At 45.0% G+C, this 23,236-nt stretch overlaps 2 protein-coding genes across 4 annotated transcripts; one reads left to right on the top strand and one right to left on the bottom strand.

Annotated features, from left to right (window-relative positions):
- Positions 1-203: 203 nt before the first annotated feature.
- LOC311581221 (olfactory receptor 52K1) lies at positions 204-6,445 on the top strand (the record flags this gene model as incomplete). 3 transcript variants are annotated; one of them, XM_084753309.1, is made up of 3 exons in its annotated part: positions 204-290; positions 5,189-5,548; positions 5,840-6,445. In XM_084753309.1, the coding sequence occupies exons 2-3, from the start codon at positions 5,501-5,503 to the stop codon at positions 6,443-6,445; spliced, it is 654 nt and encodes a 217-aa protein (XP_084609435.1). In that variant the 5' UTR covers positions 204-290; positions 5,189-5,500. The 3 variants fall into 3 exon arrangements, with proteins under 3 accessions (XP_084609435.1, XP_084609433.1, XP_084609434.1); XM_084753308.1 differs by having other exon boundaries at positions 205-290; positions 5,189-5,245; positions 5,370-6,445; XM_084753307.1 differs by having other exon boundaries at positions 5,189-6,445.
- Positions 6,446-21,766: 15,321 nt separating this feature from the next.
- On the bottom strand, positions 21,767-22,726 carry LOC311578378 (olfactory receptor 52M1-like; the record flags this gene model as incomplete). Its single annotated transcript, XM_084748210.1, has 1 exon — positions 21,767-22,726. One exon carries the CDS (start codon positions 22,724-22,726, stop codon positions 21,767-21,769), a length of 960 nt encoding a protein of 319 aa, XP_084604336.1.
- Between the last annotated feature and the right edge of the window lie 510 nt (positions 22,727-23,236).

The raw sequence follows: 23,236 nt of genomic DNA on the forward strand, positions 1-23,236 counted from the left end.
CGCCTCAACAATCCCACTCAAATGTTTCATCTGTATACTGAGAATTTCCCACCACAGGACTCTTATCTCTTGCCTGTGCCATTTCCAGGCTGTGCCAGCATATGATGTCAGGTTGGCATCCTGTCTCCTATTGTTGCTTTCCTTGTTCTCACAAGGTTGCTCCTCCCAGTTATCAAGCTTCTGCGTTAGTCAACAGAAGAGAATGAGGTCTTAACGAGAAAGGTGGCAGGGACTACCTACTAAGAGGCACATCTCTCTGGCATTCTATTTACATCCTTGAAGGACTTCAGGTAAGGACCTTCTTGCTACTGACATTTAATCTTTTCAGGCCACCATTGTTTTCTTATTTTGTCTTAAAAATGTAGAGTGTCAATTTGGTAGTTTTATATGGGCAATTTTAGAAGAGGCAATGACATGAGTCCAGTGTGAGCACCTGGGCATGTATTAGATAAAACGTTGAGTTTGGAGTGCTGAGTGCTGAGTGCTGCACTGTACCTGGGAAACAAAGCACACGGATCATTGGATATCCTGCCCTTGGAAGATGAAGTTAGGTGTCTTTGTCTTCTCATAAGGATGGAGGGTAGGTCACAACATAGGCAGCAATGTCCCCTCCCTCTTCCTTTCCAACCTTCTCTTTTAGTTCCTTCCTTTCATCACGTGTGCTCTAAAGACCAAACTCAGGTTATCAAGGTTGGCAGCAAGTATACTCATCTGCTGACTCATCTCACAAGTCTCTGCCTTTATCTTTTTATCGTTTTTATTTTTTGAATATACTAATAAACCTAGAGCTTTACCGATACACTGGGCACTTTGCAGTAAACTCAAGAGTGCTCGCCTTCTTTGGAAAGACAGGGTAAATAGCTGTACAAACTCTCAGATTTTTCCACATTAAAAACCAAGATCTCCTTTTCATCCTGGCCCTTGGTCCTGCACCTGCTCAAACAGTCCCTCCTCCATTTTAAGCATGAGGTTCCCCACAGGTACACCTGACAAAAATCTGGCCAGTCGGTTTGTTAGTTCAGTGTCAGTTCTGTGTTACTTTGTAGACAAAGGCAGAGACTGACAGATCCAGCAAAGAATTCAGGAAACAATAATACAACTTCTTCCATCACCTCAAAATTTCTCTTTAGAGACAAGGGAACACAAACACGGTGCTTTCCACTGAATCTCGTGCTCCATCCACTGCTGGTTTCTACAGCAGAATCGTTTACATGAGGGAGTCATTTGTCTCCTTTCCTCAAACTCATTTAAACCAGACCTTACATGGTACTTTTCTTCCAGGATTGCAGCTATGCAGTCTCCTGAGTCTCTAAGTACAAGGGCAATGTGGGTTTCTGATGATTTGCTTTGTTAATAATGTTCATACACAGTGACAATCCCTCTCTATTAATATACAGTGTTGACTAGACCATCAAGGCAGCATAGATTCTGGACAATTTCTTTTTTAATTTTTTAATTTTTTTATTAATTTATTCATATTATATCTCAGTTGTTAGCCCATCCCTTGTATCCTCTCATTCCTCCCTTCCTCCCACTTCCCCCCTACTCCCCTCCCCTATGTCTGTGTCTGAGGGGGACCTCCTCCCCCTGTATATGCTCATAGGGTATCAAGTCTCTCCTTGGTGACCTATTATCCTTCCTCTGAGTGCCACCAGGCATCTCCATCCAAGGGACATGGTCAAATATGGGGCACCAGAGTTTGTGTGAAAGTCAGATCTCCTTCTCCACTCAACAGTGGAGAATGTCCTGTCCATCGGCTAGTCTGGGTAGGGGTTCGAGGTTTACTGCCTATATTTTCCTTGGCTGTTGCCATAGTTTGCGGAGGACCTCAGGGCCCAGACTCGCCTGTAGTTTTCCAGGACCCTCTGGATCCTTCTATTTCCTCATTCTCCCAGGCTTCTCACACCTAAAGTCTCAATAGGATGTCCTCCCCTCTTACCCACTATCCTGGTAGGTACAGTTTTTTATGGGGATGTATACCTTGGACTAGTGTCTCGTTATAAGTGAGTATATACCATTTAGCTCATTTTGCTTCTGTGTGAACTCACTCATTATGACAATTTCTAGTTCAATCCATTTGTCCACAAATTTTGGAAATTCCTTGTTTTTAATAGCTGAGTAGTATTCCATAGTGTAAATGTACCACAGTTTCTTTATCCATTCTTCTACTGAACACCACCAAACCAAATAACCCAATAGAGAAATGGGGCGCAGAACTAAACAGAGAATTCTCAACAGAGGAAAATCAAATGGCTGAGAAACACTTAAAGAAATGCTCGACCTCCTTAGTCATCAGAGAAATGCAAATCAAAACGACACTGGGATTCCATCTTATACCCATCAGAATGGCTAAGATCAATAACTCAACTGACACCACATGCTGGCGAGGGTGTGGAGAAAGAGGAACACTCCTTCATTGCTGGTGGGAATGCAAACTAGTACAACCACTTTGGAAATCTATCTGGCGCTTTCTCAGAAAAATGGGAATGGGGCTTCCTCAAGACCCAGCTATTCCACTCCTTGGAATATACCCAGAAGATGCAGTACCACACAACAGGGACATATGCTCAACCATGTTCATAGCTGCCTTATTCATAATAGCCAGAACTTGGAGACACTTTCTGTCTTAATAGTTAGTTACCTACCAAGTCTCTTTTGTTGATCTACATCTCAGTTCTGAATGTTGGGATTCACATTTGAGTTTTTCTTCTTCCTATGAATACACGGTGTAACTTTGAGATGAAATTTTTTCATGCCTACAGATACTATCTGTTTCCCAAAGATCCTAAGTTTCCACCAACAACCAAACTTTCCCCTTCAAATTCAAGACACATATTCAAACAGATCACATGTTCCCTTAGACTTCTGACAAAGCATTTCAAACTCACCACGTTGAAAGTTGAAATCTTGGTCTCTTCCTCCTTCTCCTCCTCTTTCTCCTCCTTCTCCTCCAGAAACTTCCTTATTTCAACAGAGAGTAGCACCTTCCTTCTGGTTGCTTATGTCAAAAGTCTTGACAAGTCAGACTTCCATTTCTGACAAAACCTATATTAAATCTGCTGAAAACAGCTCACCCCCCTAAACTTTGAGAAGAAGCCTCACTGAACTCACTACCACCTTGATTCTGAGCCAATTTATTCCCTTCTTTAGACCACTGAAGTAGCCTTAACAAGTGTCCCCATGTTTTCACCTGTGGAAGTTGTGCTGTTTTTTTTAAAATTTTAACTATATCATAGATATTAAACTTTTAAGAAATTTTAGAAATTAAAAATGTCTTTTCTTTGTTTAATCAAAAGTCTGAGAAAAATGAGTTTTTTTTCAAAGTTCTACAAATCCCTGTGTGATTTTCAACCTCCTACGGCCTTAGTAATTCTGCTTGCTCACCCCATCTTGGCTACAGCCTTAGTAATTCTGCTTGCTCACCCCATCTTGGCTATACTGGCTACCTAGCCAATAATTGAACATTAGTCATATATAAGCCTTAGGCTATATTCATTTTTTAAAAATGTTTTTTATGGTTTTTTTGCCTTAGGGTATTTTCTTTGGCTATTAGGATATTCTTCTATCAGGGATAATTTTATCTATGCCATATCTAGATATTCCTATGGAAACTAATTGAAAATGCCAAATCTTTACTCAGCTTCATCTTGCCCTGAGAAAAATGCTCAGCTATCCTGGAGTCTTTGTGAACCTAGGAGACTGACAGAGTCAACACTCTTTGGACAAATCCCTGACTGTGTATTGTGTGTCCCAATTAGTCACACAACATGTATTTTCTGAAAGGTTACTTTGATACAGTCCTACTAACAATGTGTGACTATACAAATTACTACATACTAAAAATAAAGGTTTACCAGTCAAGCAAAACCACTCCTGTAGACAATAGCCACATATAACTAGTGGCTGCTATATTGGACCATATAGGTCAGACTATGGCCTTCATTGCAGAAGATGCTACTGAAGATATCTGCTCTAAAATGCCTTCCAGATCCTTTCAACATTTTAAAGAATCTGTGTGGAAGCCAATGAATGTGGTATAAAATCCACAGAAAACTGTTGAAATCTAGAAGGGGCAATGCTGCAAGATGTTTCTAAAAGCAACATTCCCTCTTGTATGTCTACAACGGACAATCCTGATGTTTGATTTGAAGCAATGTACTGAAATAAGAAGACAGGGATATGGGAACCAGAAATATAGCAGGGCCCAACAGAGAGTGAGTTTTCATGGTCAGTTCAGATCAATGTTGCTCATAGCTAGAAAGGAATGAAGCAGATGGGGGGCCAATGGCATCTCATGAGTGCCGCGTGTCTTCCCAAGAACAGCAATGGAAGGGATGCAACGGAACTAAAATCCAGACCACAGTAGTTCAAATTCAAAGGGTATTTGAGCAAGCTGAGATTGAGTCTAGATACTCTTAGGTGGTTTGCTGTCAGCCAGGTGAACGGGAGTTACCATGAGTGTCTTTAGGAAACTAGAAAAAAAAGTATTTTATTCAAGATGCTAGAGTTGGTGATGAATTCACACAGATTCTTTAAAATGTTGAAAGGATCTGGAAGGCATTTTAGAGCAGATATCTTCAGTAGCATCTTTTGCAGTGATGGCCATAGTCTAACCTATATAGTCCAATATAGCAGCCACTAGTTATATTTGGCTATTGTCTACAGGAGTGTTTTTGTTTGACTGGTAAACCTTTATTTTTTATTATGTAGTAATTTGAATAGTCACACATTGTTAGTAGGATCTGTATCAAAGTAATCTTTCAGAAAATACATGTTGTGTGACTAATTGAGGCATTGGAAATTACAGTTTATTTGAGCCAAAGTTGGAGATTTTGCAACAGGAAATGGGCTTTTGTATTTGAGAGTTTAGCTTGACAAGAACATATAATATAATATATATAGTAAAATATATAAGAATATAAAGGAATAAGACAGGGGGATGGAGAGATAGCTCAGTAGTTAAGAGTATACACTGCTCTTGCAGTAGACTTGAGTCCCAGCATCTATGCTAGGGGGCTTACAGCTTTCTGCAACTTCAACTCTAGAGGATCTGACACCCTCTTTTGGCATTTTTGGAAACCTGCACTCATATGCACATACCAAGAGACATACATATAATTAAAAAAAAGATATATGTCTTAAGAAAGAAATAAACTGATTTTAACATATTTTATTTCTCCACCCAAAGGTACTCCTGATATCAAGAACATAGCAAACACTACCATCTCTCCATCACTTTATGAAGGTGGTCATGTGACATCAATTATATGGACATTTACTATTGTCTTCTGAGTCAAAGTTCCTTGAGGCATGAAAAATGGTTTATATTGCTATATGTCCACAAGAGCTATCAACTTACTTTGTTTAAGGTCTAACAGTGGGAATGGGACATAATCCACCCAGTTGGGGTGGCAGAATTCTGTTATCATGAATTTTATGGAAAATACATACAGAAGGTGAAGGGCCATCTGAAAACCGACAAGGAGAGTTTCCAGGAGTCATGTCAGCCATCAATATTACTGAAACCCATCCAGTGGCCTTTCTGTTGGTAGGAATACCTGGCTTGGAGCACCTGCATATCTGGATCTCTATTCCTTTCTGCTTTGCCTATACCTTGGCTTTGCTGGGCAACTGTACCCTTCTCTTTGTTATTCAGGCTGACTCAGCCCTCCATGAGCCTATGTACCTCTTTCTGGCTATGTTAGCAAGCATAGATCTGGTCCTTTCTTCTACGACACTGCCCAAAATGCTTGCTATTTTTTGGTTCAGAAACCAAGAGATCAATTTCAATGCCTGTCTCATCCAGATGTTCTTTCTCCATTCTTTCTCCATCATGGAGTCGGCAGTGTTGCTGGCCATGGCCTTCGACCGTTATGTTGCCATTTGCAAACCCCTGCACTACACCACGATCCTGACCAAACCCCTCATCATCAAGATTGGCTTGGCCGCTGTGACTCGGGCTGTGACATTAATGACTCCACTCCCATTTCTGCTCAGACGTTTCCACTACTGCCGAGGCATGATGATTGCCCATTGCTACTGTGAGCACATGGCTGTGGTAAGGCTGGCGTGTGGGGACACACGCTTTAACAACATCTATGGCATTGCCGTGGCCATGTTTATTGTGGTGCTGGACCTGCTGTTTGTCATCTTGTCTTACATCTTTATCCTCCGTGCTGTCCTCCAGCTTGCCTCTCAGGAGGCCCGCTACAAGGCCTTCGGGACATGTGTGTCTCATATTGGTGCTATTTTGTCCACCTACACACCTGTGGTCATCTCCTCAGTCATGCACCGCGTAGCCCGTCGGGCTGCTCCTCACGTCCACATACTCCTTGCGATTTTCTATCTTCTTTTCCCACCTATGATCAATCCCATTATCTATGGTGTCAAAACCAAGCAGATTCGTGATCATGTGCTCAGTCTCTTCGGTAGAAAGGATGTGTAGGTGGGTGGTCTTAACCATCAGCCTGGCGCTGAGTGGATGGTGTGTTGGATAGAGAAGGAAACCCTTAGGATAATTGCAGAATCTTGTTTGGCACTTCACTAGTTTGAGAACTCCTTGGCATCCAGTTTTTCACTGGTCCACATCATAAATCAGATTAGATAAGGTGTGCACCTATAGCAGGAGCTGGGTCTATTTTCACAGGGGCTCTACATGATTTGAAAAGGACAATGAAACTTTCATGGTAGATATTGTTATTTACATGAGAGTTAGTAGACATACTGGATAAGATTGGCTCATGTACATTAGATTTTGTTTTACCCAGAGTATGAATGCTGGAACATGGCCCAGGAATGAAGACCTGTGAGGAGATATTTGAGTGAGAAAAACTCCAAGAAACCAAAACAAGAGTCTTGTGACCTCAGTTTCTTCAAAAACCCTGAACTGTTTGTTCTTGGACTATGGTTTTATGCCCCTCCCGGTGTAGTGGGTAGGAGTGAGATTACTTCAGATTATCCATCAGAACTGGCTACTGTTATTTGTTTATATGCCTCTATGGAAAAACATGTTTTTGCAGTTTCAGCTTGCCTGCCACATGCAGCTTGTCCTTGTGATTTGACCCTTTACTCATGTGACTCCCTTAAGTTGTCAGCTGCTCTGAATAAAGTTGGCTGTGGCGTGAGACTGTTGCCCACCTCATTTACCTGCTCCATTTCCCCAGGTCTCATCGCCTCAGGAACGGTGACAAATGAAGAACTTGATTACTAACTTGAAGTCAACACCATCTAATACCGAGATTACTTGTGTAAAATGGTCTATAGCTTCTACTTCTCTTGTTAAGCCTGTTTTTCACTGTTACTGCCTCTGTAATTGAATAGCCTCATTCATAAGAGAATTTTATGACTTCTATTAAATAAAAAAAATAGGTATCCCTTTCATTCATACTTGTGGTCAATTCTTTTATTGGACACTTATTAGGAGTCCTCTGATATCCCTTTACATTAATGCATATAATCCTGTATATAGATTCTTTTAATCTTACATTTAGAGCAATCAATCACCTTTATTTCTTACAGTTGACTAGTATATTTTATATAATTCAGTGATGTGGATTGGTGTATAATACTTTTGAAATTAATGGGCTTCATGGTGGTATTTTCATGCATACTGTGTTCTTATTTGTCCTTCTTCCCCAATGCCCTCTCTGTCCTCCTTACTATTTTCCTCCCCCCACAGACCCCCTCTTTCCTGTTACATGTGCTCCACTACCTGCAGTTTCCCTCCTTTAATATCTCTTCCCTTTCCATGGTTCCCCTTTTAGTTTTTGTCTGAACACGCAAACAGAAATGTAAATATAGGTTTCATAGATGAGGAAAACATGTGGTATTTGCTACGTTGTGTGGGCTGGCTTGGAACTCACCTCATAGTCTAGGATGACCTTAAATTTCTCATCTTGGTGCTTCAGTCTTTCCAATGTTAGGATTACAGGCTTGTGTCACTACTAATAAAACTGCTAATGGCACTGCCACAGATTGTTAAAGGATTGTTTTCAGTTATATGAAATTTGGAGGTTAAATTAAATCAATTTCTTGGTAACCTGCTGTCCTTCCTCTGAGTGCCACCATGAGCATATATCGGGGGAGGTAATCCCCCTCAGGAACAATCATAGGGGAGGGGAGTAAGGGGAAAATCGGAGGGAGGGAAGAATGAGAGGATACAAGGGATGGGATAACCATTGAGATATAACAAGAATAAATTAATAAAAAAGTGAAAAAAATTAAATCAATTTCCAAAGATTATTAAAAATACATCAAATCTCCCAGCAAAGATCGAATTAGTAAACCATCTGGGCTCCTTAAAACAAAATAACACATATGCTGAATTCTGGGAGGAAAAAAATTGAGTCACACAGATAGCACTTCTGTTTTCTGTCACATCAGCCCTTTTCATCTTTCTGCCACACCCAGAAGTTACTAATCTGACTGATAAGATCATGTTCAATAATTAAATAAAAACCATTCATTCTATGAGCACACACACACACATGTGTATTTGTGTGTGTATTTGAATGCCTGTATGTGCACTGCATGCATTCAGGAGTCCTTGCAGGTCAGAAGAGGCATCTGATACCTGGAAATGGAATTGCCAATGACTGTGAGTCCCTATGGGTGCTGGGAACTGAACCTGAATTCTCTGCAAGAGCAGTGAGTGAGTCCTCATAACTGCTGAGCCATCTCTCCAGCTCTCATCATGTCCTTTAACTGTGGTTATTCTATGATCACCAACATTGACAGCTCCCAGGAACATTCAAGAAATCACAATTCTCAGGCCTTATCCTAGGCTGTGACAGAACCCAGCGTTTTGTGCTTCAGCAAGTCCTCTAGGTGAGTCTGACACCCACTGCACTCAAAGGGACACTACTCTTGCAAGTGAGTGTATTTTAATTAACTGAACATGGGCTGGTTTCCTTCTCCATCCCTCTCTGTACCATTACAGTGGTGCTGAGCACCAGTCTTATCTTCCATTGTACTTGCCTCAACTCCTCACCTCCAGCATCCTGAAGTCAATGTACCAGTGACATGAAAATGTTGGATGTATCTCTGCTGCTCGGACAGAATTGGTGATGCCACAGGATACACACACACACACACACACACACACACACACACACACACACACACACACACGTATGTATTTATGTATTTTCCCTTACTGGTATACTGTGGGGCAGCAGGCAGTGCTGGCCATACCTTAAACTTCCTTGTGTTATTTTGAATTATCTGGAAGACCTGAAGCCATCTGTAGCCTCAAGAATCTGAGAGCCTTTAATGGGATCTGATCCTGTCTGAGTCTAGAGGGAAAAATAAGGAAGTCTTAATAAACTTAACTATTATCTGCTTAAATTCCTTGGTATGGATCTCTGAGCAATAAAAATTATAGAATGTTCTGTTTATTAAAATGATCTCTCCTTACTTGTTTCATTTTTATTGCCATTTTATTTTGTAAGATAAGGCTGTCCCGGGTTTCCTTCTTTCCTCCTTTGAGACAGGGCTTCTATGTGTAGCCCTGGTTAATTGGACACACTCTGTAGACCAGGATTACACTGAACTCAGAGAGCCGCCTGCAGCTGCCTCCTGGGTGCTGGGATCAAAAATGTGCACCATCACCTCCTTCACCAGCTTGATTGGTCTAAAATTCTTAGTCATGGCAATTCTTCTTTATTAGCTTCTTGGCTATTGGGATTATGGGTATGGGGATGAATTACAACCAAACTTGTATTTTATTATCATCTTTAAAAAAAACCTCCAAACTCAGGCTATACTCTCACCAGTTTAATCAATGTACAGAGGTAAAATGTTATCAATTGTATGTTGTGAAGGTTGGAAAACCAATATGCAGCTGTATCATAAACAAAACACTATATTTGGTATTTATGATATGCTGCTAAAATATAGCCTGATGATTATCTTCTTTGCTTACTAGTCTATATTGTATCATTTAGCCATTTCTAAGCCATCAATTTACAGTGGCAGTCCTATGTAAAAGAGATGCAAGGATTTCTGTTGTGGCATTGTTCTAGAATTTACGAACAGATGCTCAGATGCTAGATGTGTCATGTCTAGCATATGTAAATTATCCAAAGTGTCATTATTATACTTGAATTAATGTATATAAATTTTATGTCATTCTCTTATATCTATGTAATGGTTATAAGCCCCCAACCCCAGCTCATCCCACATCTTCTTTGTCCTGATGGAAAAAAACAGGGCCTTGACCACATTATGAACCAGTCAAAAATGGTTTTCTGTGAAAATCTGAACCCAAACTGGAATCTTCATTGTCAAACTATTATGTCATTATGTTTCTAAAAACATTAGGTGCATGGGTGCGTAACTAGTCCATGTAACTAGTCCACATAACCAGTCCAGCTGGTCAGTTATTGGGGGGCCGAGGGGGGTCGCAACCTGTGGATAAAGAAATGGGCGAGAGAGACGCAGGGCTCAAGCGAACAGTAGCTTGTCAAGAGCCGTTTATTGAAGGTGAGGGCAGGCTTTTTAAAACCTGCTTTAGGGAGGGCGGGGTAAGCAAGGAGAGTAATGGAAAAGTACAAAATCTTCTGGGGTTGAGCCCCGGGAACATCTGCAGGGAGAGGGGTTTTCCTAGGTGAGGCAAAGCAGGATGTCTCTGTGGTTATCTCAGGATCGGATCGCTCTCTTCTCAGGGCTAAGCCGGATGCCTTGCATGCCTAATGAGTGGCCCAGCAGGATGTTTGCTGCAGATGCTGAAATGGTGGGGGTCGGCCACAGGCCTTTTGGTCCCTGGCATCTCACCCTTTTTTGTTTACTTTGGCCTGAGGGAGACCTTACAGCCCAGCGAATGACCTTTAGGAGGTCACCAGTCATTGTTACAGGATGTCGGTATATTTGAGAATCACTAATATCCAAGTGTTTCAGGACAACAGTTATTCTGGACCGGCTAAATTCCCAAGGAAAGGGGGCCTCGCGATGGCCTGAGCCTGCTAGAGGATCGATGCTCAATCTTACCACGCCTATGGTCTGTCCTCCCACCAAGGACCGACCGATGTCTGATAACCGAGACTTATTCGATCGCTCCGTCTCTGACTTACCAGGCACTATCGCGGGTCAGGTCAAGGTGGGCTCAGGCCAAAAGATATGGGGGAGGGCTTGCACAGGTTTACCAAAGGTGCCGAGGGCACAACCAGGCTCGCCATCCAGCATTCTGCATCCTCGGGAACTGCAAAGGCCGCCCATAGTTAACCGACTGAGGCGTAGGTGATATCTCCTGGATGGTAATAGAAGTCTCATTTGGGTCCTCAGTCTCCAGGCGGTGGTAGTGAACCTGGATATTCTTGGTGGCAGCTTCAACCTGACTTTTAACAAACCCTGTAAGACAAAGCCCATGGGCCAAAGGATAATAGAAGGAGAACACCAACGAGGGGCCGAGCAGGGTAGGGAGAAGAGTAGTAAGCCAGGGGGAGGCAGGGTTAGGGTTAGGGAAATTCCCCCCTCCAGAAAATTTAAAAATGAGTCGGGGTCATGAATAGTAAAACGGGGAAGAAGAATAACAAGGACACACCAGTCTTTGGAGGAAAGGAAGGTAGGGGCATAGACGATCGAGGTTAAACCAGAGGAACAAGCAAAATGGGTGTTATTTGGCGCGAGAATGTATGGGAGGGAGAGGTCAGGGATGACAGTCTGGGCGCAAACATCGCTGAGGGGAAGAGGAGGGAGCATATGGGGACCCAGGAGGCAAGTACCTATGCCGGAAACGGACTGGAGGGTAATGCGATTGTCGGGAGCTAAGCCGGTGAGGGTGGGGGTAACAGTAAAGAGCAAGGTGGAAAGAAGAGCAATACCCTCGTAAAAGGGCGGGGAGGGGGAGAAACACATCCAACATTCAGGAAATGACAAGGAGGAGTCATTTTTTAAGGCCCATATGGAGGCATTTGCCAACTGGAGAATGACATCAGCCGAACTGGGGGGGGCCCATGGGGAGGGTAGGTCGGAAGGGAGGGGGTGAAATGGACCGAAGGAGGACGTCCGAGGGGGTGGGCGGGGAGGGAGGCATGGGGGTGGCGGGTTTAGGCGGGGGGCCAGGAGCAGGAACGGGAACAGGATGATGGAAAATATGATTAGGCCCAACCACTGCAGTGCCCTTATTGGGTATCTCTTTTAGGAGGCGCAACCTGAACGTAAGGCCAAAATCGTACTCTGATTTATAAACACGGAGGCCCCATTCAAATCCACGACCCGTCCAAATGGCTCGTTTACCGGGCTCAGTGAAGCGAATGGTCAGGGGGTTGCACCAGCCATTGGTGACTGAACGAGCTGCATTGCAAAGGTCTTTAACGGCCTCACCATAGGGCTGAGGATGAACCCAGGAATCGACAGTGATGTAGTCCCAAGAAGAGGATGGCTTCCAGTACGTGTCGCCAGTAGTCTCACACTCCCAAGAGGCACAGTAAAAATCTTGGGCCCCACCACAGCGGTGGTTATCAGGACGGGGCCGATGAGAGGGTCCCGGGCAAACATAGAGTCCTCCAGCCCAAGCAATCCCATCCTGGTGTAAGGTTTTGTGGAGCATGATGCGCTCCAGGTCATTACGGCAGCCGGGACTGGGACCACCAACCGAGCGAGAGAAAGGGGACGTCTCCTCGGGAGCCTTAGATTGTTTAGTAGGCCAAAAAATGTCTTCCACGCCCCAAGAAGAGGGGCCTCCCAGGGCCAGGGCACAGAGGTCAACCTGTAAATCGGGCCACTGAGGATTAATGCCCTGAGAGGAGGAGGAATTAACAATATCTCCCACTTGGTTAATAATGACCCAGGTAAAGTTATAGATTGTATAAGGCTGAGGTTGGCGCAGGAATGCGGCGAGAATCACTTCAGGAAGGCAGAGGCAAAGGAGCGATGCGGTGAGTAGCAACATGATGAATCGGTGGTATCTTTTTTATCCTAAAAAAGAGCACAATTACATCTTTTCCTCAGGGGCATTCCCTGGGGGAGGGGGGTTAAAAGGTTTGATTAGGCGCTCAGGTAACCAGCGCGCATTTTGTTCTTTCTGATCATAAATGCAGGCATGACCTTTGCCCCAAATAAGGACTGGGTCGGGTCCATGCCATTGGTGGGTCAGTGGATCCTTCCACAAAGCCTTGGCATAGGTGGAGGAGGTGGAAGAGTGCCAAAGGCGATCGGCCGCCGAATGGCCAAGATCATCCTTTTGTAGAAAATTTAGGACGAACAATGCATGATTGAGAAGCAGGCGAGGCCCTGCTGTAGAGGGATATAGGATTCCTTTGGAAAACTGTAACTTATTAAGCATTGTTTTAAGTGTCTGGTGGGCCCGCTCGACAATTCCTTGTCCTTGGGGATTGTAAGGTATCCCCGTAACATGTTTAATCTGCAGTTGGGCACAGAAGGACTTGAAGGCAGAGCTTGTATATCCAGGGCCGTTATCAGTCTTTAAGGTAAAGGGTTTGGGGGCAACAGTAAGGCAATATAAAACATGATCAATAACATCTCTAGTAGCCTCTCCAGCGTGCGGAGAGGCGCAAATAAATCCACTAAAAGTATCTATAGACACATGAATATACTTAAGTTTCTTAAAAGAGGAGAAATGAGTAACATCCATTTGCCAGACCTGTCCAGGCATGAGGCCACGAGGGTTGACTCCCGTATGTGGCTCGGGAAGAAAGGTGACACATGCCTGGCATTCTTTAACAATAGCCTGGGCTTGTTCCCGAGTGATGGAGAACATGTGGCGAAGGCTTTGGGAATTAAGGTGGTGGAGGGCATGAGCCTCCCTGGCCATAGCAACGGGGTCGCTGGCAGATGGAATGGCCAGCCCTGAAAGCAGGGGGTGCGTGGCTGAGTCCACCTGGGCATTAAGTGTAGTCAGAGGCCCTGGCAGGGTAGAGTGAGTGCGAATATGACCAACGAAAAAAGGCTGAGAGCGCAAAAGAATAAGCTGTTGGATACGGGAGAAGAGAGGGGAGGCATTAGTAGCAGGCTTAATATGAGGAACCGTCTCGAGGAGTGGAACAGAGGACGCGACATAGGCACTATCAGTATATAGATTAAAGGGAGTATGGGGAAGCAATGTAAAGGCGTGTGCGACAGCTTCCAGCTCAACAAGCTGAGCAGAGGTATGGGGGGTTTGTTTTTGCAGGATAGCTCCGTCCACAGAGAGGGCAGCGACCCCGGTAGAGGAACCATCAGTAAAAACCAGGGAAGCTTGGGGGAGAGGTCTGGAGCGGGTGACTCTCGGGAAGATGACAGGTTGTCGCTGCAGGAATTGAATTAGTTTATCTGGGGGATAATGATTATCTAATAGGCCGCAAAAAGAAATACAGGAGACCGCCCAATCATCTGAATTTTGAAAAAGCCACCTTATTTGTGTGGCCGAGTAAGGCGTGATAATAGAGTGAGGGTCCCTTCCGAAGAGCCTGGTGGCCGCTTCCCGCCCCTGCCGAATGAGAGACGCAACCAGAGTGGGATAAGTAGGAAGGACCTTAGTGGAGGAGGAGGGGAGATGAAGCCAAAAAAGAGGGGCCCGTTGCCAGAGCAGTCCTGTGGGGGCAAAGAGGGAAGGAAAAATTATGAGTGCGAAAGGCTGGGTAGGGTCATAATAGGAGATGGACTGGTGGAAGATGGCGTCTTCGACCTTTTGTAGGGCCACAGAAGCTTCAGCAGTGAGACTGCGTGGTGAAGAAGGGTCAGAGTTGCCTTTTAAAATATCGAAAAGGGGTTTAAGCTCTCCAGTAGTGAGCTTAAGGTAGGGGCGCAGCCAGTTAATGTCCCCCAAAAGCTTCTGAAAGTCATGAAGTGTTCTAAGGGTGTCTCGGTGAAGCTGGACCTTTTGGGTCCTGACCGAAGAGGTCCCAAGTTCATAGCCCAGAAAAAGAAAAGGGGGGTGTTGTTGTATTTTGTCTGGGGCAATTTTAAGTCCCAGATGACCCAAACTCTTAACAAGTTCCTGGGTGACTAGAGAGAGCTCAGCCGTGTTAGGGCCAGCAAGTAAGATGTCATCCATGTAATGAATAATATATAAATGTGGGTACCTAAGGCGTAGCGGGTCGATGGCCTGGGCTACATATTTTTGACAAAGGGTGGGACTGTTGGCCATGCCCTGAGGAAGCACCGCCATTGAAATCTGGGTGAGGGCCCCACATGATTAACGACAGGGAGGCTAAAGGCAAAACATTTGGAATCGTCAGGGTATAGGGGAATGCAAAAGAAGCCATCTTTAAGGTCGAGAACGAGTTTATGAAATCCTTTAGGGATAGCTACAGGAGAGGGGAGACCAGGCTGCAGAGCTCCCATGGGCATCATGGTCTTGTTAATTTCTCTGAGGTCCTGGAGGAGTCGCCAGGCACCATTCTTTTTTTGGATGACAAAAATGGGGGTGTTCCAGGGGGAAGTGGAGGGCTCAACATGGCCTGTATCAAGTTGCTCCTGCACCAGCCTTGAGGCTGCGGCCAGTTTACGGGAAGGAAGGGGCCACTGATCGATCCAGACAGGAGAATCAGTTCTCCAAGTAATTTTATCGGCCTGGAGTGCAGGGGGAGAAGTGGCCCTTATAAAAAATTTTGTTTATATCCCAGTCCTTGGCGACTAATCCTAGGCGTAGGGACAATGGGCTCGAGACGCCCCTGTCCCAGCTTGCCGAGGCCCTGGCCTGGCAGATAGCCTTGATCCAAAAGTTGATGCGTGACAGGAGAAGAGGGGCTATAGATAAAGACCCCCATCTGAGAGAGTATGTCCCGGCCCCACAGATTAACGGGTAACCCGGGGACAATGAACGGTTGCACCGTCCCCGTCTGGCCATCAGGGTCAGTCCAGCGAAGGACCTTAGAACTTTGAAGGGTGTTGGTAGATATTCCGATGCCCTGAAGGTGAGTAAGGGAGGGCTGACAGGGCCAAGACGAGGGCCAAGAAGATTGGGACAGGACCGTCGAATCTGCCCCGGAATCAATGATGCCTTCAAAGGGGCGGCCATCAAGCCTTAGTGTAAGATGGGGTCTATCGGAAGTTAAGCGTTGGACCCAAAAAGTGGAGGGGGGCAGGGAGGGAGTCGGGGCTGCGGGAGGAGAGACAACAGAGTCAGCCAGGGTTAACGGAAGGGCCCAGGCCAAAATCTGACCAGGAGAGATGGAGAGAGGGCCCTGGGTAGCGGCGGCAAGGAGGAGCGCAGGAGAAGGGAGCGGGTGTTTCAGAATGAGGGGATAGATGAGTAGCCCGATAAGGGCAGAAGAGGCACAGCTGAGGACCAGGAGGGGAAGAGGGGGGGTTTCCATAGAGGGCGACAGGCAAGGACAAGGTTCCATCCTCGGGCATCAGTATTGTGGAGGAGGTGGCACGGAAGTCCAATCCTGTGGGGGAGGGCAAGGGGCCGCCGCTGGAATGGGAGGAGGTTGGGTTTGGGAGGTGGGGTAGGAGGTCTGTGGATGGAAGCGGGTCTGTAAATTGGGGGGAGCCTGTGACACCGGTCCCGACGCAGGCTGGAATTGGATAGGGTGAGGGGCCCGGGACTGGCCCCCAGAGAAGTTTCCCGAACGCGGGGGGAGAGGGTTACCCATGGCATCAACAGTGGAACGGCAGGTGTTGGCCCAATGACGACCTCTACGGCAACGAGGGCAGAGCGTAGTAGGGGGGGGCCGGGCCACAGGTCCCCGGAATCCAGTGGGTGGCGGAACGACCGGTGGCTGTTCAGCCTGTGAGGGTGGGCGATTACGCTCATTTGGGCAGGCGCGGGCAAAATGTCCCGATTGGCCGCACCGGAAACAGGAGGCCCCGCTAGGGAGGGCTCCGACGGCCATAATGGCCTTGGTAAACTTATCAGTTAGGGGATCAACCTCTCGGCAAAGCTGAATCATCTCATCAAGATCCCTGCCCTTGTATTTGTGTCTAAGAACTGCCTTACAGGCTGAGTTGGCATTTTCAAAGGCCAATTGTGTAAGAAATTTACTGTCGGTCTGGCCAGGACCAAGGGATCTTTCTGAAGCCTCCAGGAGGCGCGCAGCGAAGTCGCTGAAGGGCTCCTGAGGTCCCTGAAGAATCTTGGTAATAGGGGACAGGGCGGAGCCCGTGGAAACAATAGTTCTCCAAGCAGCGAGGGCGGCAGAACTAGAATGGGAAAGTAAGGAGAAGGGGAGTGCACGCTGTTTTTCGTCAGTGGCATATTTGCCCTGGCCAAGGAGTTTGTTAAGAGACCATTCACGGGTCTCGCGATGTCCCTGCTGTACGTTTTTTCGGATAAGGTCACGGCAATGATCAGCCCAGTCCGCCCTCCAAGAAAGGAACTGTCCTCGAGTGAGGACAGACTGTGCAGTGGTGATCCACTTGTTGGGTGTTAGATGGCCTCCATCTGCCAAATCATCAAGGAGGGAGAGTGTGAACGGTGCATTAGGTCCGTAACTACGGACAGCCGTGTTAAGTTTTTCTAGCTTTTTAAATTTGAGTTTATGATAAGCAGTGGGGGTAGGGTCAGGAGCCGTTCCACCACCTTTCTGTTCTCCCTCCGAACCTGAGGAATCATGCTCACTATCAGAATCTACAAGGGCCGCGGACGACTGGGAAGGTGTAGGGGCAGGTGGCTCTCCCGAAGCAGCGCCTGAATCAGTGGCCTCAGTTTTCGCCCCGCTCAGGGTGGGCTGGCTCTGGGAACGGGTGACAGGGAAAATAAACGGGGCTGTGGAGGAAAGGCGCGTTGTTAAAAGTGAAAGCCGTTGTTGAAGTTGAAGAATCTTCGTCGCATGGGAGATCTGGTGTTGGAGATGGGCCTCCGTCTGGCAAAAGCAGTTTGGGAGGGAACAAGATGGCGGGAGCCGGGAGGCAGGGTAGGGCTTAGTAAGGGTAGGGGGAAGAGTGAGCAAGGTAGAGGAGGAAAAGGTTGGCGCCGCGCGGAGGAGGCCATCATCGGAATGGTATCGAGCAGCCTCCTCCTCAAGGGTGGCGGCAGCATCCGGATCCAAGGGCTCATCCGGGGCCTGAGAAAGGAAAATGGCGGAATGGCGGGAGGCGCGTGAAGGGGCGGCCGACGGAGGGGGAACAGGAGAGGCTGGCAGACCGGATCGGACAGAGGGTGCCCTTTTTTGGGGAAAAACAGGGGCACAAAGTGGTGAACACCCACGTTCCATAGCGGAAATGGGGTCCTCATAGGTGGGAGGAAGCGACGGATAAAGACGGCGGGGGGAAGGGGAAGGGTTGGACGCAGGTGCAGGGGAAGGATTTTTTAAGGGCTCCGAGGATGTAGGAGGAACAGAATCGGGGGACATGTCAATGAGCGTAAGAGAGGAACCCTGCAAAGAGGAACAGGAAGGAACACGAGAAGGAGGGAGAGATTCGCGCAGGCAGAGTTCAGCCACGGAGAGGAGCTGCCTCTGTCCGCTTTCGTTTTTGCCGGACTCAATTATGTCCCGTATAAGGCCCCAATAAGAAAAAATACTGTTCGCTACCGCTGCATTACCATCTTTTTTAATAAGTGCATTAAGCTCACGCCCCACCTTTTGCCACTTTTCAGAATGAATAGTAGGTCCATCAATCATGAACCAGCGACAGGTCTGGTCAATAAAAACAAAAAACTCAATCAAATGTTTCTTTTTTACCCTAATACCCCTCTCTCTGAGTACGTCCTTTAAGCCTCTTATGAACTTTGCTTCCTTGGACAGCGAATGGCCCATTCTTGAGATATGCGAATGGATGACTCACCTAATGACGAAGCCGGCCGGGCGAACTCGGCTGGTCATGAAAAATCCTGTGGACCGGTCCCTTAATCCGTTCGGGGAGAAACCCGCACCTTGAGCCCCACGTGGGGTGCCACATAACTAGTCCACGTAACTAGTCCACATAACCAGTCCAGCTGGTCAGTTATTGGGGGGCCGAGGGGGGTCGCAACCTGTGGATAAAGAAATGGGCGAGAGAGACGCAGGGCTCAAGCGAACAGTAGCTTGTCAAGAGCCGTTTATAGAAGGTGAGGGCAGGCTTTTTAAAACCTGCTTTAGGGAGGGCGGGGTAAGCAAGGAGAGTAATGGAAAAGTACAAAATCTTCTGGGGTTGAGCCCCGGGAACATCTGCAGGGGGAGGGGTTTTCCTAGGTGAGGCAAAGCAGGATGTCTCTGTGGTTATCTCAGGATCGGATCGCTCTCTTCTCAGGGCTAAGCCGGATGCCTTGCATGCCTAATGAGTGGCCCAGCAGGATGTTTGCTGCAGATGTTGAATGGGTGGGGGTCGGCCACAGGCTGTTTGGTCCCTGGCAGATGCGTGTGTGTGTGTGTGTGTGTGTGTGTGTGTGTGTGTGTGTGTGTGTGTACCTGCTGTCTGTATTTGTACTATCTAATGCTGTTGCCCAAGGAGACAAGAAGAAGCTGTTCAGTCTCCTGGAACTGAAGTTACCAATGGCTGTAGGTCCCTGATTTGAGTGTTGGGAACTGAATCTTGGTTCTTTTCAAGAGCAGCAAGTTCTCTTAACTGCTGAACTATCTTTCCAGCTCCAAGTATATAACTTCTTATATTCCTATTATATGATATATGCTTTCAGAAGCCTTATAGCTTCAATGTACACATGTATCTTTACTCCTAATTTGATTCATGTCCTAGTCCTAAGTATGCTTAAGCATGCCAACCTCCATTGTTTCTGAAACATAACTGAACAATCAAATGCTGTGGACCAAGTCTCCTCTTGCCATTAACCTCTATGTAAGAATTCCCTTTATATAGCACTTGAAGTCTTTTCATTTTTATGATACATATCTGTTCTATAAATTAAATTAGTGTATTTGGGTCCTTATTTGAGTGTCTTTGATAATGAGCAATTATAAAATGTGACAAAAATGTATAACAAGCTGCAATTCTCTGTGACAAAGCAAGAAATTAGAGTGCATTCTTGATAATAACTTAATTGTCACATGACTGATATTATTTCATGATTATGGGAGTTGAGGAAAAACGAATTCTGAACAAAGATGACCTTGTTAGTTCAAATAAGATAGAGGTTTTGTTTTGTTTTGTTTTTTTGTTTTTTTGAGACATGGTTTCTTTGTGTGTAGCTTTTGGCTGTCTTGGACTCACTTTGTAGCCTCACTTTGTAGGTCTCAAACTCACATCAATCTAGGGAGAAATGCCTAGCTTTGGGGTTTCTGTAATTCTTCTGCCATATAGTTCGTAATGTAAAGTTCAAACTCTCCACATGTACAATTAAAAGATCTAAGTGGAATTTAGGCATCACAATAGTGAACTATGTCTAAATTTTCTCCAGCATCCATTCTACCACAGTGTTTAAATGTTACATTCTTTTATCTTCTCCTATGCTTGGGCCAGCCTAATATTTAAAACAGATTCTAGCTCTGAAAAGACAAAAGTGTCCTCTCCAACTTCAGGTAAAAGCCAGTATATAAAATTACTCTGGGAACTAAAATAATACACATATATGCCCTATCTTTTCATAATAATTTGATTTAAGTTTGACACTAGAATCAGGGACCTTGATCGGACGGTGAACTTTTACCTAAGACAATGGAGAAAAATTAATAAAAGTCCTCAAGCCAATCTTGGTCCTAGGAATAGATGCATGAAATGAAATTTGGGCTTAGTCAAGGGTTTGCATTAAACACTGGAGACTTGTATTATCCCAAGTTTTATATTTATTTTATTTTTGAACATACAAGGCTTATATTCTTGTTCTAGCTTGACCATTTTATTTCCTGAATTATATTTTCCAAAAATGTTAAAATAATATCTTTTTAACCTAAGATGACCCATTTTGGCTTAAAAAAACCCCATCATGACTTACAAACTTGAAGTTAAATGAGTTAAAATTTGAAAAGAAATTAGAACAAAAGTGGACATAACCATGATTGTGAAGGAGTTAATTGCCTTTTAATAACACATTACCAACATTTTCCTGTAAGTGTTTTGAACAAGTTTCGTTATGGAACTTTTGTGATCAGTTAGCAACATAGCAAAAAGGTTAAGTTACAGCAAACTGTAGTAAGAAGAGCTCCCTAAAAAGACCTGGAAGATTTTCAAAGTGTATTCACCACAAAGTCTCCATCTGTTTTCACCTAACCCCTGTCACATCAATTCCACTACCTTTTCTTTTCACTCCGTTATCTCAGTGAAGCTGCTGTCCCTCACATGTGCTATCTTAGAGCCTCTGAAATGGTACATAACAATGTCCTTTCCCGTCTCCCATGTGTCCCTCATTTAGCTAGGAGATGTGGTACATTCGACATCCATCTTGTCTGTTTAATGGGGAATGACTTGGCTTAAAGACTTTAACTCCTATAGATGGTAAAATCTTATTCTAAGAGATTTAAAATTTCTATTTATGTTGCCTCCATCCTCAATAAATGCCATTTTAATAGGGGGCAATTAAGGAGAATTAAAAAGTTTGTCTATGCAATAAACGTCTGAATGTTTCCAACAAACTTTGCTAAATTGTGTTCAAGAAGGTACTGCAATAGAATTCTACTTTTTAGAAGTTGTTCTTGGTTACACTTGTCATAGAGAAACAGGAAATCTGATGCCACAGAAGTAAAGGATAGAAATAATCTCAGTTTTCATGACATATATGCTTATTGTACCTAACCAAACAAATCAAATAGGCGAACAAAGGGAAATAACAGTACAGGGGCATATGACTTGATCCTCTGTCTCCATTTCAAGATCTTACACTCACACTGCATAGAAAATGCATGCTCTAACAGAATAGACATTGAGGCTCTTATTCCCAGAGTTTATGTGGGACCTGGAAATATCATGGGCTTCCTTCCTTAAGAAGATTCCTATTCCTATCATCTCTGAATATTTATAAGTCCCTGAATTGAGTTCCTGACTTAATAATATGCAAGAGTCTCTCTCTGATCTGCTTGGTGCGCACAGCATAGACAACTGGGTTGAGGATGGGTGGGATGAGGAGATAAAAGTTGGCCAAAAGGATGTGGATATGAGAAGGCACATGATGCCCAAAGCGATGGGTGAGAGATGAAACTGCAATAGGAATATAGAAGACCAGGATGGCACAGATGTGAGAACCACAAGTCCCCAAAGTTTTAAACCTGGCCTCAGAGGTGGACAACCCCAACACGGCCCTGAAGATCATCACATAAGATGCGGTTATAGCCAGTGAGTCTAGGATTAATACCAGGAAACCAATTCCCATTCCATATAAATTATTGACTCTTGTGTCACCACATGCCAAAGTGACCACAGCCATGTGCTCACAGTATGAGTGGGCAATGATTTGGGTTCGATAAAGGGGGAGCCTTAGGCGAATTAGGAGCGGAAGAGGTCCGATGTACAGTACTCCTCGGAGGAGTGCAGCCAGACCCAGACGTCCCACCACGGCATGAGTAAGTACTGATGTATGGTGCAGTGGGTTGCAGATGGCCACATAGCGGTCAAAGGCCATGGCAAGAAAGATGCCTGACTCAACAGTAGCAAAACAGTGGACAAAGAACATCTGAACCAAGCAGGCATCTAGACCGATGCTGCAGGCACCAAACCAGAAGATGGCCAATAGTTTGGGCATTGTAGAAGTTGACAGGACCAAGTCAATGACAGCCAACATACACAGGAAGAAATACATGGGCTGATGCAGGCTGCGCTCTGTCTTAACCACTGCCAAGATGGTGATGTTCCCCACCACAGCCACCAGGTACATGGAACCAAAAGGGATGGAGAGCCAGATGTGCAGGGACTCCAGTCCTGGGATGCCGGTGAGCCAGAAAGAGCTGGGTACTGAGCAGGCATTATTGGAAATGAACATCCTTGGGGGCTTGGGATATGCAGAAGTACTCTTATCATCAGGTTTCTACTCCTGTGAGAGGTAATGCCCTTGGCAGCTCTAGAACAGATCCTCATTTCCATTCTTGATAACTTGTGCTACCTACAACAAAGATGAATTCTGAATGCCAACCTGAAAGATCCACGTTACTTAACGTATAGGAATTGTCTATGATGACACCTACTGTTAAACACAGAAACAGGCATGCTCATGGTTTTGACTGCTGACTTTTCAAAGTGTGGTGTAGAAATACTCAATATGATGCATCCTCTTGACCCAGGAAGTTTATTTTGAGCAATTTTTCCTTAAAAAAAGAAATACTGAAAATTTCCCAAGTAATATTTGATGTAAATAATAAATGACATGTTTATTCAATAAGTATATATTCTTTTCTTATCACCAATCAATAACACTGATAATCAGTAATGTATACTAATTAGTTGTTCCCAATTTTTATTCTAATAAATAGTTGGAGGTATGTTTCAAAGTAAA

This window comes from Acomys minous, assembly GCF_964271855.1.
Source record: "Acomys minous genome assembly, chromosome: 2".
Taxonomy (NCBI): domain Eukaryota; kingdom Metazoa; phylum Chordata; class Mammalia; order Rodentia; family Muridae; genus Acomys; species Acomys minous.